General features: G+C 44.9%; 1 protein-coding gene across 16 annotated transcripts in view; it reads right to left on the bottom strand.

The window, feature by feature from the left end:
- Positions 1–18,641, bottom strand: part of GRB10 (growth factor receptor bound protein 10) — a 286,718-nt gene that overhangs the window by 125,251 nt on the left and 142,826 nt on the right. For all 16 annotated transcript variants that reach the window (XM_075586488.1, XM_075586487.1, XM_075586486.1 and 13 more), the window contains one exon: positions 10,423–10,507. In XM_075586488.1, coding sequence (XP_075442603.1) covers positions 10,423–10,507 — 85 coding nt within the window. Of the gene's footprint in view, positions 1–10,422; positions 10,508–18,641 lie in introns of those variants that run through there.

An 18,641-nucleotide genomic window follows, 5' to 3' on the forward strand; every position in this document is an offset into this window, starting at 1 on the left:
AGCATTCTAAAGGTTTGAGGCAGTAAATGACAGATTGTAGCAAGGGGGAGGGTTTTATATACAGAAATGATAGACCAGATCTCCTTCAGCAGAACACGAGACTAGCAGGTATACAGTATAGCATGAAATTAGGGCTGATATATAACTAGGGGCAGGAGAGTAGATAGCATAAAAAATAAAAAATAAACAAAGGAGAATTTTACAAGTAAAGTTTTAATGGGAAGCAAGCAAAGGTATTTGAGCAAAGGAGAAGCAGGCGGTTTTAGAAGTAAAGTGATTCTAGCAGCAGCATTTTCGATAGATACAAGGGGGGAAAGGTCAGACAATAGGTTACAATAGTCCAGATGGGAGAGAAAAAAAATCAGAGCATGTATTTGCAGTCTGCTACAAAGATGAAATGTACGGTGCCTCCCTTCGACTTAACCATTTTAGCATTGAAACGTTTAGTGCCGAGGTGGGCAACACTGTCGCCAATTACCACATGTGGCGAATTGGCCATGAAAGTGTGGCGAATTTGGGTTTGCCAGCTCCCACAGTAAAATACATTTTTTCCTGACGGTGTGTGCTGGTTTCCGCTTTCTGAATGAGTCATTGACGCAACACAGTCATCTAATACTCCCCTCTGCCTTCAGTTGGAGTCTAGACCCGACTTTGAACTGTTTTAAAAAAATAAAAATAAATAATAATAATTATGGGAGCTAAAATTTGCAGTGACGCAATTAAACGTAAAGCATGGTGTGGCGATTTTCACTTCTCATTCGCCACACCTGTGGCTACATTGAAAAATAGGTTGCCCACCTCTGGTTTAGTGGCACAAAGTGCCTTAACATTTTGGCTCCAGTTTGTGTCAACAAGAGGTCACATGATTCACGGATGTTTACTGTTCAAAGTGGAGATCCGGGTAGTGAGCAGGTGATGGGGAAGTCGGGCTGTATGGTGTTCTGAATAATGTTACAAGGGCACCAAGAAGGTTCAGGTTGCCAGACTGATGCTAGAGAAGTCTACAAACAAATGAATATAAATGATAGAGCCGAAGTTAATAACAGGCATAAATAAGCCTATGGGGGAGACAGCTCAGGGTTTGTTGGTTTGCCCACCAAAAAGTCAACCCCCCCCAAAAAAAACTACTAGTACATATTTAGGAGCTACCAAAGTCCTAAAATCGGTGGAGAAAATAGCTCTCAGATAAAAAAAAAGTCCAGACAAGACTTTGACCGAACACACAAAATGGCATCACCATATTTTATGTGTAGCGTACCTTTCCCCCACCCCCTGGGAGATAAGGCGTCTACAGTGTCTGTATGCATTACCTGTGGCTCGCAGGAGATCTGAACCTCTGCCGTGGGAAAACTGGGGTGTACCAGATTCGATGTGACAGCGCCTCCACCTGCGCAGGATCCCCAACTATGCGGGATACCCTGTGCAGGACCATATATGTACAACACACACTGCTGCAATAAAACAATAGCACTTTACTGTTGGGCATATATGCAATAACAAACAAGGAAAACAATAATACTACTGGTTACGGCTAACCATACAGCCTCGCACTGCCTTTTCCCACCACCGTGTTACCCCACACCGTGTCCACAGCACCTGATGGAGTCCTCGGGCACTCAACCACGCTGGTGTCCACAAGAGTCTAACCCCCACCCCTATATGTGGTCAGCGCTGCCACTATGGTGTGTGTTACTTGGTTGGTGCACATGGTGATGTAGGTACCTGCCAGGTGCTCCAGCACCCGGGCGTGCCGACTGGGAGACCAATGGGATCTGCCGATCCAGCGATGTCATCCGCCTCCGCGTGGGTGTTATCCACCTGGAGTGTCCCACGTAGGTATAATCTTTATCCCTTGCAGAATGATCTAGTCCCAGATCACAATCCTCAGGGTTGCGCAGCATTGCAGCTGTGTTCCTAAACTCAAGCAGCTAATGGGGCAGTCACGCTACCTAAGGGCCTGTCCCTGTAACAGCCACAATCTTGGAATAGGAATCAGGGCCTAGGGGAATGTCTGGCCTAGTGCAGGAGTCACAGACCCCTGCACATACCTCTTACCCCTATCCTGTCCCAGCACCGACTAACTAGCATGGTATCAGCGCGTGACATGTATCCATCTCCAGGCAGGGGAATCAGATTGCGCGATTGGGTGCTGTGCCTCACATGATCTTGCAGCCCCAGGGGCTGCTGGGGTTATAGTCTCTCTGGAAGCCCTTCCCTACACTGTCCGCCGCTTGCACAATCTATTGCGCATGCGTGCGCAGATCCAATATGGCTGCGCCCTACTCTGAGAGCTACCGGGAACCTCCACGGCTCTCTGGCGATGCGATCATCACTCCAGGCCCCAATCCCCGCAGTGCCGCCCGCATCTGTCCCTGCCTCCGCTGCTGCAGGCGCGAACGTGCCAGGTGGTAGGGGGACAAGGGTTTCACCAGGGGAACCCATGCCACATATGCAAAAAGAATAAAAAAACGAACATCTGTTATCTTGGAGGTCACTTTGTGAAACAATTAGTGTTTTGTTCTACTGCACGTGGCTTGTGAATTTACAGAAGAAATAGACTGGCATTAAACCAAGTGTGAAAAGTAAGCACGGGCATGGAAACCTTATTTATGCAGTCTTTTAACGTTCCGAATTCACAATGGTTTCAATTAAACCACAATCCCTTAATCAGTAGTAGCTTACACAGCTCTCACGGCCCTAAAGGTAGTATTGAACAATATAATCATTTACCTTGGTCCACAAAGAATTCTGTGTCTGCCTGGCATACACAAGAGTAGGAAAAGAATGTTTTACATAAATGTAGCTACTTCAGCCTAGTTTATAGTCTACCTTGGTGCCAGAGGCCAACACAAACATAATACCCCCAGTGTTGGGGTAGAGCAGCGGTTGAAGAAACATTTTTCTTAAAGTTGTGATACTGCGCGTTCATTTTTTTTTTCAAGTATTTAACATTCATGGAAAGCTTTTGATAATTTTAGAAAAATGTGTCAAATACTTTACCTGTGAAAACAGGAAGAGAGCGACTTTCACAAAATAAAACCAGTCTTTAAAAAGAAGAAGTTTGAATTAACATCGTCATTTTACAATGATGGTTTGGAAATTAAAAAATGGAGCGACCGTATGTACCATCACATGGGCTATCGGGACAGTTATTAAATGGCTACGCATCGATAAAGGCGCAACACTTACAAGTAACAAAATAAACTTGTATGGTATGAAAAACAGATAGAACAGATAGAACAGAAGGCGATCTATCCTAGCTAAACAAGCAGAAAGATTAAGACATGGCTGCTACAATGTGGGGTTAAACAGGATGGGAACTGGTAGTCTTCGTCTCTCCCCCGACCCATCCCGCACCATTTTCAGCTCTGGGGATACTTGCCCTGTGGGGCGGTGGGGGGGGGAAGAGAAGGGAGAAAGTGGAAAATAGTTGCCAAATGTAATGCCTCGTCCAGGGTGGAAACTGGCGCTCCAGCGCTGCGCCCTGCTCAGCCGGGCGATTACTGGCCGGCTAGGTGCACGCGCGTCTGTGGTGCGGCCACAACGTCACGGAGCTAGTCTGCCCTCATTGGGCGAATCGCTCACGTGACGCGTTTGCGAGCAGCAAAATCAATTTTACTTGCTCGGCAAGCGGCTGAGCACCGAGCCCGCCCGCTCACGCAGGCCACATGCATTGTCGCAACGTGTCCAGCGTGAGCGCACGCTCAGCGCCACCCTAGATGAGGCCTTGGGCCAATAGCAGGCTGCAACATTAGTGGGTGTGGCTACATATCAGGCAGACATTTCAACTCATTTAAAAGCCTGGCACTGCACAGTTAAGCATCTCAGAAACCAGCCGAACAGTGTGGTTCACCTGGAGGATCTCTTATTTTCTCCCCCCCCCCCCAACCGTTTCTAAACCTGTAAAGTAAAACTTGTGTGGTGGGAGGGAGGGATTTCTGTTTTTGCAAAACGTGATTTATGTTGAGCTCACAGCACACCCCATATAATTATGTCTTGGTCAACATGTGATAGAAGAAATGCAGCAAATACTAGAAGTAACAAACCAGTTCGGGGGGGGGTGGTGGAAGAAAAAAACCAAACCTAGGCCGTGTTTATACTGAAAAAAACATCCGGCGTCGCACCAAAACAAGTAGCACACATACAATGAAAGTGCTCATACCAATGGAGACGGCCGCAGTGCGCCGTACTTCTAAGCAGACGGCTGGGGAAGAGACATCAAAATTTGTTTTTCTCCGGCGACGGCCGTGTCACGTGAGCGGTACAGCCAAAGAGGGCCAAACCGCTCACGCCCACACCTCAGTCAGCAAGCCTCCTCTGCCCTGTCTCCCCAGTATAAATCACGATACTGCTTGGCGGCAGCACAGTGTGACGTCACAGAATAGTACTGGTATAATCTCCAATTAATCTCTAGCTCTTGGTATAATCTCAGATTTAATTGGGATTTTTTCCCCCCTTCAATCTCTTTAGGAATTCAGATAATTAAAGAGGGGGGAAAAAACAAAAAACAAAAAAATGACATCTTCAGTAAAACCAGCTAGTACACTACCATATATAAAAATTGTATTAGCAAATCGACTCAGTTAAGATATTTAAAAGGATACGCCGTACAGTATTACATTGCACATATAGATAAAAGATAAGCACAATCAATGTTAGATTGTAATTTACATTTCAATACCCCTTCCCCTTAATGCATGCCTATCCCCCTATACTATCCAGGATTTTTTTTTTTTTTTTACCTTTATGTAATTTATCTAAACACATTAAATCATAATTTGTTTTATTTATTATTGACTAAAACCTGTTCCTGTAGCAACTTCCTATTAAAGAGATATTGGCCATGACATACAATTCTTAAATATTTGTGGGGATGTGTTCTTGTCCAGCCCTATCCTCCAATGGTCAATAGGCCAGTCAAGTCAGTGGCACAGAATGAATGAAACCTGTAATGCAGGACTTGTGTAATTGCATCATGATGTGCACTTGCAGTACTTGTAGGGTGAACAGCTCCCAATACTGTCTCTGTTGTTCATCTTTGACAAAAAAAAACCTCCTGCAACTAATCCCCAGTGTCACTTCCTGCTATTTCAGACACCAAACGTTCTGTAGCACCACACACCAGAGCCTACAAACAAAGGGCTATTGATAGCAATAACAAAAATATATGATTCGTCGCTTAGCCCCTACATCTTCCATTCGTTTGTACTTATACTGTACTATTCATCCCTGTCTATTCCGTAAAGGTGATCGTTCAATGATGCACATTCTAAGTGACATTTACTTTGGATTTCACATGAACATGTAGTAGATCTTTGACGTTCACCTGTAGTTTGTTTTAGATAAGTGTTGCTGTATAAAATGAAAGTGGCAGAACCCCAAAACAAACTAAGTTTGTTTATTGTACATTAAACGCAAATGTTTTAGGCCCGAAAAAATGGTATCAATATCGCCATAAGTCTAATTGGAAATCTAATTCAATAGGATGTTAAATAGTTTTTCTTATAACAGAGAAGTTGTCAACTCTATTCACATAAATGAAGCACATTTTCTCCAGCAGGGTGAAGCTGCTTTACAGCATATGCCTTTGAGTGTCAGTCTTCATTTCAGTGCACTGTACAGTATGTGATGTAACTGGAATTTGTCAATGCTGCTGGTAAATGAATCCTGAATGTATTTAATGGATAACTCAATTTTGGTATCGTTGTGATGAGGATATTGTCTGTCCTAAATCAGCCATCACCGCCACACAAAGTGGAAAAAAGTCATTTTCTTTCTTCCCACAAAATCGCATATGTAAAGGTAACGCCAAAATATGTGCATCAAAAAAAGGAAACTGGTCTAAAAATATGTTTGTTAATTACATCACCTAATATATATATATTTTATTTATTTTTTTTTATTAAAAAGGACACTGGCATGAGCTCACTTTAAATTGAAGATAAAAATGTCCCATGAAAATGATCGCTATCCTAAAATGGTCTAATGGTTCTTTGGGATTACCACACTGAGAAAACAAATATTCCTCTATAATGTACACCCAAAATCCATACTGCGAATAGCAAACGCTTTTGACATGTCAGTTTAAAATATGAGGTTTAGAGGCCGTGTATGCATCAATGATTGGACTAAAAAAAAATTATTTTAATATACCAAGTCCAAAAATAGAACGTCATGCAATGTTTTATGCATACACAAAAACGATCATATACATGCGATTTAATATAATGATATTTATCTGGATCTGAACACACACGATTTATGACGTTTTGTGGACTACCATTCTTTAGAGGCCTTGGTTAGTTTACCAGTTAGACAATTGTAAACATGAAACACTTTTCACTATTATAAATTGCATAGTTGGCCCACCAGAGGGAGCCCTTTACCTTCTTTCTGCAACAAAATCGGACTCTAAAAGCAGCAAGACCAGCCTACTATTCCTGTACCAACAAGTCACTGAATAACCAACATGCCAGCATACGACGGGGCATTACAACCGCTTCTGTATGCTATGAAATAACAGGACTTCTAACAACTATTTGTCAGCACATTAATATAAAACGCAAACATACAATAAATGATCACTTTCAAAGGTGGTTAAATTAACCATTAGTTTAAATTTTAATTGTATAGATTAATTGGCACTCACTAGATTAGGACTCAAACGGTAATTGGTCTGCAGATTTCAAACGGCTTAGCACAAAGACATGTTAGACGACTTGTCATGGAGTCAGGTGCAGTAACATGCAGATGCCTGTCTCACTGTACTTTGAGTGGCCAAGCTTTCATTTGGCATCCTGACTTTAATTCAATTCTAAGTGAGCTCATGTTCTTTAAATAAAATTAAATCTGTTAAATTGAAGCCTCAAAGAGCTCGGTTTCACATCTGCTTTGTGCATTGTTACAGTTATTTCTTAACCATTTAGTAGCCAACTACATGTAAACCAACTGCTCTGTTTTGCAGCCTTTATTATAAGCCAAAATATTTGTTCAGATTTGGCAAAAGGTTGTTTATGTAGCCTCCATGCATCAAAGCACAAGACTCAAAGTGTTTCTCGACCAGAGTGCCAGAGAAACTCTGGTGCATCGGGCCCTGCTGGGAAAACTGTTGGCTGCTAAGCAGGCACACTAGTATGATGTGGAGGGTGAATGTGGAGCGTGTAAGGGAAGAGATGAGCATGGCCTAAAGAGCAGCGTTATCCGAAAATTATAAAAATCTATCAGGTGTGACACTGCCCTGTAACCATAGAGTTTCTATTATATTGCCAAATTACATGTAATTTTTCAAAATCGCATAAGGCAAGCTACTTATTTTATTTAAAAAAAAATATATATATATTTTGGCTTAAAAATTTAACCCTCCCTGCCCAGCTCTAAGGGAGGTTACATAGGTGTCTGATCTTGGCTAATCTGGATGTGTTGCCTTGTCAGGAGTGCCGGTCCACGCAGATGGGTGCATACGCAGATGAAAATGGGCGCCAGGAACTTTATACTTATGGAAACAGATAACAGTCTATCTGTACATATACAATATCTTCTACAGATAGAGTTAGGTCCGGAAATAATTGGCACTGATACAAGTTATTTCGGCTGTGTACCAAAATAAATTATTAAAGTTACATAAATAGATAAGTGGTGTTTTGGTGCATCACCATAGATGGCTCATTGATATAGTGATAATTCCATATACCATAATGGATCCAGGTTCAAGGACATAGAGTTAAATAATGAATATGGGCTTAAAGTGCAATCAGCCAGCTTTAATGAGGGTATTCACATCCAAATTGGAGGAAGGGTTTAGGAATTACATCTCTTTAATATGTAGCCCCCTCTTTTTCAAAGGACCAAAAGTAATTGGACAATTGACTCAAAAGCTGTTTCATGGACAGGTGTGGGCTATTCCTTCGTTATTTCATCATCAATTAAGCAGGTAAAAGGTCTGGAGTTGATTCCAGGTGTGGCATTCACATTTGGAAACTGTTGCTGTGAACCCACAACATACGGTCAAAGGAGCTCTCAATGCAATTGAAACAGGGCATCCTTAGGCTGCAAAAAAAAGAAAATCCATCAAAGAGATAGCAGGAACATTAGGAGTGGCCAAATCAACAGCTTGGAACATTCTGAGAGAAAAAAAATGCACTGGTGGGCTCTGCAACACAAAAAGGCCTGGATGTCCACGGAAGACAGTGGTGGATGATCGTAGGATCTTTTCCATGGTAAAGAAAAACCCCATCACAATATCCAGCCAAGAACACTCTCCAGGAGGTAGTCATATCATTATCCAAGTCTACCATAAAGAGAAGACATCACGAGAGCAAATACAGAGGGCTCACCACACGGTGCAAACCATTCATAAGCCTCAAGAATAGAAAGGCCAGATTAGACTTTGCCAACAATAGCTAAAAAAGCCAGCCCAGTTCTGGAACGGCATTCTTTGGACAGAAGAAACTAAGATCAACCTGTACCAAAATGATGGGAAGAAAAAAGTATGGAGAAGGCTTGGAACGGCTCATGATCCGAAGCATAGCACATCTGTAAAACACGGTGGAGGCAGTGTGATGGCATGGGCATTCATGGCTTACAATGGCACCGGGTCACTAGTGTTTATTGATGATATGACAGAAGCAGCCGGAGAAATTCTGAAGTGTATAGGGATATATTGTCTGCTCAGATTCAGCAAAGTTGATTGGAATTCATTATACAGGTTGACAATGACCCAAAACATACTGCGAAAACAACCCAGGAGTTTAAGGCAAAGAAGTGGAATATTCTGCAATGGCCGAGTCAATCACCTGATCTGAACCCTATCAATCATGCATTTCACTTGATGAAGACAAAACTTAAGGCCGAAAGACCCACGAACAAACAACAACTGAAGACAGCTGCAGTAAAGGACTGGCAAAGCATCACAAAGGAGGAAACCCAGCGTTTGGTGATGTCCATGCGTTCCAGACAACAAGCACTCATTGCCTGCAAAGGATTCTCGACAAAGTATTAAAAATTAATATTTTATTTATGATTGTGTTAATTTGTCCAATTACATTTGAGCCCCTGAAATAAGGGGACTGTGTAAAAATGGTTGCAATTCCTAAATGTTTCATACGATATTGTTGTTCAACCCCTTGAATTAAAGCTGAAAGTCTGCACTTTTATTGCATCTCGGTTGTTTCATTTCAAATCCATTGTGGTGGCGTACAGAACCAAAATTATGAAAATTGTGTCAGTGTCCAATTATTTCCGGACCTAACTCTACATGCTGTACTCCTTGAGGTGTACTTTTTCTTGAACTGGTGTGAGGGACACAGTTACCCACTTAAGTCACTCTATCACATTAAGTCCATGCCTATCCAAACTTCTAGGGTCCCACCTTGGGCTACCTTACTCCATGCAGTGGAGAGAGAGAGAGAGAGGTGTGGGGGAGGGGAGAAACAACCTTCAGGTACACTGTCTTGATTGCATCACTTGTCACACTGTCAGGCCTTGTGCTGCTCATTCTCTGCATGTGATCCAATTCCCTCTCACAGCACAGCATGCCACATCGTGGTGACCTGTAGTGGGGCCAGCCCCACTATCCATGGGGCTGTGCATTGTGGAAACACCTCAGGGCATATACTCCTATCTGAACTCAGAGTAGCAATAAACCCTTCTTAAGGCCTGTGACATTTAGGGAAAGTGTCCATGTTCAACAATAGAAAGGTGATCCTATCATATCGCATTTACATAAACACTTATTGACTATATACACAGATATCCATCTGTTGTGGATCCTCAAGGGATCTGAGCTCCAGAAGCTCCTCCCTCTCTTTATACCCCCATCTGATGTCACCAACTCCAGGCAGAAGAGTTTAAATTCTGCTGAGTCACCCCAGCACCATGTGACCAGGGAAAGGTCTGAGCCCACCCAGTTAACCCCTCAAAGCCCTAGTAATCCCATAGAGAGGGGGGTGGGGGTTACCAAAAAAAAAATGCTGCTCATTGTTACCATCCACAAACACCTATTAAAGAAATGGTGTGGACTGGTCTGTACTATTCACAAAGGATTTCATGGAATGGCAACTTCATTTCCCATTGCAATCATGATACTGGATGTATCAAAGACGACGCAATCCTGTGAAGGGGTTACTCAACCCTTAAGGGGCAGATGCACATATTTAAAATAGCCTCAATAAATTTAAGCCAAGTACGTTTCTTTTCAACAGGGTTTCAATGAAAAGCACTGTGCGTTTCAACCACGTTGCCTCAAACCTTGGTCCACCTTTGCAGCCATAGACCCAACAGCTCCAGTAGCAGCTCCAGCTAACTCCCCTAAATACACAATGGAAGTCACATCACACAAAAGGGAATACCTAGAAGGAAGTGTAATCCCGCTAAAGTTGACATGTTGAGCAATAGTTTGGTTACCAATATACTTCCGTCACTTACCTTGATGAATGGACATCCGTTTAGATGTGAATCCTGTTTCCACCAAGACCCTCTGTGAGCGAGCCGCTGTCTGATCCACACTGTCCTGAAAATAGAACAAGTCATTTTAAAACTTGCAGCCAAACGGCACATTACATTGCAAATGCTATTACGTTGTCTTCATGCTGGATACAATTTTAGTCTCATTTGTGTGAATGTTAACTTCAGCACAAGAAGGCCCTCTTCATACACACAACGTTGCAATGTATATAAACAGTACCAAGCTGTATCAATTAGTTAAAAAAGATAAAATTGTAGTCTTGATTGGACATGTTGGCTTTGGACATGTTGAATTATGCTTGTACAAACATGAGACTTCAGTTTTCTTCAAGTCTTAACATGGGTTGCCTCAATCTCAGCGATGTCACTTCTGTCACCATGAAAGCGATTTGTCCAAGCGAAATTTTTGGGAGGTGCCAGCAAAGAAGTTTTAGTTAAAAAAAAATAATAAAGTGTTATGCATTTCCCACCCCATTGCATAAATCAATTAGCAAAAGGCAGCGGTCACTTAATACACTGTCAAAACAGGTATGGTCTCATCTTATTGTAACCTCCCCCTACCCGGCTCAAAACTAGGGAATTGCACAGGTGAATGTATAAGTAAGTGCAGGTGTTGTGCACTGGACTCTTTACCTGGATCTCAGACGTGTCCAGCAGGCTGGGTGTATAAGCTTTACAAAAGATGTTGAAGTTGATAAAGGGTGCCAGAGACAGTCAACAAACAATGAAAATTATTTCCCAAACAGGACAGGTTTTCATGGGACAGCTTTTCTGGCATAGTCCTCTTGCATTGTACTTCAATATCATATCATATCGATATAGAAACTGGTCTACTCTTGATAGTGGCCCTACAAGTAAAACAAACACCGAGACCCTCCACACACACACCTTTCTCTACCGGACGTTATGTGGGATCCTCTTTGGGTCTAAAACCTTTAAACACCACACCTCCATATTTAAATGCCATGGTGACGTAACAGGTCACCATGGATACATATGCGATATCCTGGGCCCACTGACTCAGGGGTGCGAAGACATGGGGGGGGGGGGGGGGGGTGAGATTTTTCTAGGGGGGTGTAGGCCGCAAGCAGTTGCAGAAGCCACACCCTTCCAAGGCATTGAAATTAAATGCTGGGGATCGAGTGAGGCCTCTGGAACCTAATGTTACCTTGCTTCAGCCAGCGTCTGGAAGAGTCTCCATGGCAACGCAGCATCATTTGACGTCACACAGAGCGAGGGCGTGGGGCGGCGCGAGCACCAGAGGACAAGAGGCAGGGGCAAAAGTTTGCACACCCCTTCCCAAACCTATGCTCACTCTGGATGACAATGTGGGTCCTTTCTGGAAGTGGGAGGAGCTTGTTTGGCAGTTGCCCAACTGCAACATTTACTTAAAGATTATCGCAACACTAAAATTAACTGTCTTATTGACAAACAATGGTAATCCCATAGGGGGGGTTGCATTACTGTATCTTTAAATGGGGCAAATCAGTCTTCGGACCAAAGTTAACTAATGCCAGTAACAGGTTTTAGATGTTCGATTTGGGTACAAAAAGGAATCCCTCAACCATAAGCAAATTATGATGAACTGAGACTTAGAAGGGGGTGGGGGTGGCCATATTGTAGTTCGTGCATACGCAATTGCAGCCGTGCACATGCGCGATTCCAGCCGTGCGCAGAGAGGCAAGAAATTGTGTCGGCCACTTTATGGTCGCGCATGCGCAGTGGAGTCTTTGCGCACGCGCAGTCCCCAGAATTGCAGTGGCCATCTTAGGAGAGGCTCCACAAGGGACTAAATGTCCCAGGAGCCTGAGGGACATGCAGGTAGAATGTTGACAGTTTGGCAGTTAGAAGGGGAGAACCGTTGAGGTAGTGTCCAGGGGAGAAGTGCTCCCCTGGACTAGGCCCAGGTTTGTCCCTTAGGTCCCAAGTCCCCTTTTAGATTCTGGCTGATATAGGGAAAACCCCAGACAGGAACGCTAACCTTTAGCCTTATAGTGTCAGGTGTAGCATCAGCGAAGAGATGCCACGCGGTGAGCTGCGGCTTGGGATCAGACCACAGGCAACTATAGACATTGGGGGACGCCCTCCAGAGGTGGACGCCTATGCGGACCACAGACAGGATTCAGTAGAAGTCGTGGGGTCAGACTGATTCTTTTTGCTCATTCAGGAGGCACCTGGGTACAGGAGAGTCCAGGGAGGTAAAGTGCACCAACAGCCCACAGGGTTAGCGCTACTCCCTACACTTGGGTGGGACTGACTCATTGGGGGAGGACACCAGAGGTATTGGTGCCACACACCCCACTTTGGGGTACACCCACCCTATGTTATTAATGTATGTGTTGTATTGTATGGTTCCATTATATCGTTTAGGTATTGTCAGTAGATCCCTCTCAAATGGACACGCTGTACCAAGGAGAACGAGAGCTCACCACAGGCTCCCAGCTGCGGAGGTTCAGGCCTTCTGTGAGCCACAGGTAACGGCAGTGCGCGTAGTTCCCTCTGGCCTCGGATATAGTAAGCGCTTAGGTGCTGCTGCTCGCTCTCGCTTGCTGACGCTCGGGCTACCAGGAGCTTTTTGCTGTCCTGACAGAGGAGACAGCAAGCGCGCTTGGGAGGCGGGTATCACTGTGTGTGTGTGTCACTTTGAAGTGGTCTGTGTGTTTGTGTGTCACTGGGGAACCCGTGTGTGTATATGTGTATGTATATTATATAATATTTCAAAAATTAAAAAAAAAAAAGACATGTTGTGAGAATAAATTATTTATTAACATTGTGCAACTTTGATAAATATATTCACGCAAACACACGCAAACACACGCAAACACACACACATTATATATACACACACAATAATCTGCTGAAACTGCTCCGCCATCTGTATGTATGCACACACACACACACACACACACACAATACACACACATTGTGTATGTGTGTGTATATATAATGTGTGTGTGTGTGTATGTGTATGTGTATGTGTATGTGTATATATATATATAATGTGTGTGTGTGTGTGTATGTGTATGTGTATGTGTATATATAGTGTGTGTGTGTGTGTGTGTGTGTGTGTGTGTGTGTGTGTGTGTGTGTGTGTGTGTGTGTGTGTGTGTGTGTGTGTGTGGTGTGTGTGTGTGTGGTGTGTGTGTGTGTGGTGTGTGTGTGTGTGGTGTGTGTGTGTGTGGTGTGTGTGTGTGTGGTGTGTGTGTGTGGTGTGTGTGTGTGTGAATATATATACAGACACACACACACACACACACACACCTCTGTGTTGCCGGTAAAGGACCGGCTGCAGCCCCATTGGATGGGAGCGGTCACGTGACTGCTCCTCCCCTTCCCCGAGCGGCAAATTTCAGTTCGCATAAGGAGGGAGAAACTATAGCCGCGCTGATAACAGGTGCAGGGGCTTTCTGCATCTGTTCAGCGCGGCTCAGCCCGCCTCAGCGACGCTGAGTGCACTATGTCCTGGGCCTTAGACACAAGGAAAGGGGGAGATATAGATATATTCCCCCAAAAGCAGGCACATATTTCCCTGGTTAAGTTTATTTAGGGAAGCCAATGCAACAAATTCTTTACCAAAGTTTGTTTTCTTTCTACTTGGGATTACAACTTAAAAAATGTAAAGAAACATAAGATGTGAGTGAAACTTAAAGGGAGAAGTGCCAGCTAGTTACAAAACTATTGTTATGCATGTAAATACTTAATCTAAAAATCATTCTTTGATCTCTAGTGCCAGGGTATGACCAAAGCAGCCATTTCAGTTAGCGGAACAGAGAATTAAATCTGACATTTCACATAAAACAGACAAAAGAGGACCACTCAGCCATACTTAATCATTTTCTGCACTTATGAAGGGACTGGGGGTGTATTCCCTAATGAGCGGAGCAGCAAATAGTTGACATTGCAGGCAATACTTTTTCACGAAACATGGGAGGATGGGCACGCTGCAAACGCACAGGGGACAGACAGATTTTACAAGTTGTGCTTTTATTTTAACAGCTTTCTCACATTTAACCCCCTCTCCCTAGTTCTGAACATAATGGAACAAGATGCAGGAAGGCAAGAGAGATATATTTTTAAACCTTATAACCGATTGGCTGGCAAAGCCAGCCAATCAGTGAATACAGCATCTAGTTGGTCATTTAAGACCAACCAGAAAAGAAAAGGTTCAAAACAAATAGATCAAAAAACAGTATATACACTGGCGACACACTTTATTCGAGCTCGGCTAGTCCCACGAATTCGGGTATACCCGGGTGTATTGAGGTTTGTGACTGTATTCTGCCCGAGTGCATTGAGGTATTTTCCAGGCAGGGATTGAAGCATTTTATTCCCGCTGGCTGCAATACTGCACAGTATATATATATATATATACTGCATTACAATTCATGAATTTATGCCATCTGGTAGACACGCGAAGCATTGCAGCCTATTAAATTCTAATCATTATCATTTAACAGATCAGCCGCCCGTCAGCCAGGCATGAATCCAGGCTGGGAAGGCAAACGCAATGGGGCTTGTCAGAGGTGAGGAGCGGCGCATTCCAGGTATCTGCCAGGTACATACTGGGTATTTGCTCGAATAAAGTGTGTCGGTGCAGTAAGTGCACCTGCAACTTAAAATAAAGTGCACTAAAGGAGGATGTGGAGTTTAAAAGATTAACCAAGGGAGGGTACCGAGCAGAGCACCCTGCTTAAGGCCCACTGGGAAGTGAATGCAGCTTCCTGCCCAGTGGCCAGAGCGTGGGTGTACTCTGCTCGGATAAAGGAGCGCACCAGCACAGAAGGCCTGGCAGGTAAGGGATACCTTCCCAGCCAAATGCTGCTTCATGGACTTATAAAATAGCCAGTTTGGCTAATGCCAGGAGCAGGTTGACCAGGCCTGCCCAACTCGTAAAGTGAGAAGGGACGAACTGCTCCAAGGAAAAAAAATTTGGGCCGCACGGGTTAAATCATCATCATCATCATCTCTCCTCCAGCACCTCTCATCATCATCATCATATCTCCCCCAGAACCCCTCACTATCAATCTTTACGATACTCCCCATCTATCTCTCATACCCCCATCTCTCCCCCTCACCCACACAATACCCCCCTCCAAATCAAACACACAATACCCCCCTCCACATCAAACACACAATACCCCCCTCCACATCAAACACACAATACCCCCCTCCACATCCCCCCAGCCCATTCCATGTCAGCATCCCCCCCACAAGTCAGCGTCTCCCCATGTCTCTCTTCCCTCAATATGACACTCTTTCCCCCTCCCCTCAATATGACACTCTTTCCCCCTCCCCTCAATATGACACTCTCCCCCTCCCCTCAATATGACACTCTCCCCCTCCCCTCAATATGACTCTTTCCCCCTCCCCTCAATATTACTCTCCCCCTCCTCTCAATATGACTCTATCCCTCCCCTCAATATGACACTCTTTCCCTCTCCCCTCACATCACTCTCCCCCCCTGCACCTCACGTCAGCAGCCAGTTTCACACCCACCCCCCCCACCAGCCAGTTTTTCACACCCACCCCCCCCACCAGCCCGTTTTTCACACCCACCCCCCCAACCAGCCCGTTTTTCACACCCACACCCCCCCCACCAGCCCGTTTTTCACACCCACACCCCCCCCCACCAGCCCGTTTTTCACACCCACACCCCCCCCACCAGCCCGTTTTTCACACCCACACACCCCCACCAGCCCGTTTTTCACCCCCCACCAGCCCGTTTTTCACACCCACCACCAGCCCGTTTTTCACACCCACCACCCCCCCACCAGCCTGTTTTACACCCACCACCCCCCCCCACCAGCCCGTTTTACACACACACACACACACACACACACACACACACACACACACACACACACACACCTCTCTTAGATCAGCTCAGCACATACTCTCCCCAGTACTAAGCCCCGCCCCCACCATGCTCTGACCTCCCGGCAGCCTTCTATTGAAGAAAAAAAAACACACGGCTGCCGCATCCTCGTCATGCTGCTGCTGCCCCCGCGCACCGCAAAACCTGGGGGCTGGGAGGGAGAGGGAGGGAGGAGGGATGAATCGCAGCCATTTTTTAAAAATGTATTTAATTAACTGGCGCCCAGCCAGAGTCATCGCGGGCCGCATAGAGAGGCCAGACGGGCCGCATGTTGTGCAGGCCTGAGGTTGACTATGAGGTCCCTGGCCCTGGAGTTCCAAGATGCTGGGCGCCCAAAAATATAAAGGTGCGGGGAGAAGTGCAACCAGAACTGCAGGAGGAGGCCCCTCAAGAATGACAAGGGGCTGTAGTCTGGCGCAACTAAAATAAATATGGAACACGGACTCCCTTGTGCCAATAAATAGGCATATGGCTTGGGAGTCCATGAAGTGGGCAAGGTACTCTCGTGCTCAGTGTACCATGGAGGATTCTCCAGCTAAGGTCCCCGGTGGGTCGGGGAACTAACTCTGAATAGAGTTCCCTCCACTGGGGCCTCACACCCTCGTTTGTTGGTAGTACCCACCTCCAGATGGTATCTGGGCAGGCGAAGAGGACGAGGTAATGCACTATATGAAGTACAAGAGAGTACAGCTACTTCCTCGGCCTGCCGCGGAAGCTGGCTGAGGGTATGGTCCCCAGCCTGCTTAGGCCGGGGACAGGAGGAGCCTGAGGGGTTGGCGGGGTTTTGGGCCCACACATACAGCCGGAGGCGGGGTGTCGGAAGGTGGACGTGGCGCTCGGGTCTGCAATAACCCCTCTAGGAAGTTGTGTGAGCCGGGGGACATGGTGTCCTTGATCTCCTGGAGCAAACGGCGCACAATTCGTGGGGTGGTGTAGCCCATGAGGCGCATCATCATCACGGGCTCCACCTATTCCGACCGTTCGTAGTCCAGGAGATCCCCGACCTCGGGTCATCCGTGCCTGGCAGAAGTGGCACATGATGCTGGAGGACACCATAATGCGTGCACCCCTATCTAGATTATACAGCAGGGGTTTGGTCAGGAGGTCCTCCTCAACAGCCATTACTTGCCTAGACATGGGAGACCATGCTCCAGGCCTTGAGGATTTTCTGGTAGTGAGGTTCACTAGGAGCGAATAGGCCTTAAAATAGTCTGGTTGAAACTCAAACACTGCACATAAACAGTCCTGAAATAAATGGATAGGAGAGTGGGGGGGAAGCAAATCCTTAGTCACAGCTGATATGCATTACAGGTCCTATTCACCACACACATATCATTTCTGAAAGCCACAATTACTGCCAGGATGGAAAATCCAAATCATACAGTACATCTACACTGGCTGCTTACAGGGCCTAAAATGCATACAGAAGCAATACAAGGGATCGGGACAATCTGCAGCATTACTTAGTCAGATATACAGGACTTGCAATAAAAGTAAAAGCACTCGACCACGTAATGCTCTCTGCTGTTAACATGTGTTTCACCATTTCAGGTTTGTTCAGCAGCATTTCAAAACGAAGATCCAAAAGCAGCCATGAGAAAAGTCACAAAGGCAGTCATTTTAATAAATCTAGATGTTGCAGAGGGGTTAAGAAAAATAGAAAATCCATTAAGTCAACAGCGCTTACACAGCAGTATTCCAAGCAAGAAAATTACAATGTCCACCAAAATGAGTGGAATTCTTAAAATGGATTCCGTTGTATCAAGAACTTGGCTTTTCCCAATGAAACTTCATTGTTGAAGCAATCTGCCCTTATGTAAAATGCAAGTCCCTCAACCAACTTCTTACAAAAATGCAGGATTTCATGTATATTCAACTTTAATGGTTTGCACTATTCAGAGTTAGTCTTCCAGGCCTGAACACATGCAGACACAACTCATGGATTTGGCTAGTATTTTTTTTTTATCTGGAGTCAGTCTCACCAATTTTAGCATAAACAGTCTCAGATATCAATGGAATCTAACTGAAAAAAAATAAACAAACACCTCCATTAAAATTCTATTTATGGACCCAAAACCTTTAAGATCACACCAGTTTCAGTTGCTGCAAGTTGGCATTACTGCATGTCAAAAGGGCCAAAAAGTACAAGATTTTTCTTAACTTTCCCCCCCCTACTGAAGGAGCATCAGCAAAAAACGCCAGTCATCTCAGAAAAAAATAGCTCAAAATTAATCCAGGTTGCCAGAAAATACCTTCCCTTAAGTCAGGTTGGCAAAATGTGCACATAAAATAAAAAAAACCTGTC

This window comes from Ascaphus truei, chromosome 2 (assembly GCF_040206685.1).
Source record: "Ascaphus truei isolate aAscTru1 chromosome 2, aAscTru1.hap1, whole genome shotgun sequence".
NCBI classification, from domain to species: domain Eukaryota; kingdom Metazoa; phylum Chordata; class Amphibia; order Anura; family Ascaphidae; genus Ascaphus; species Ascaphus truei.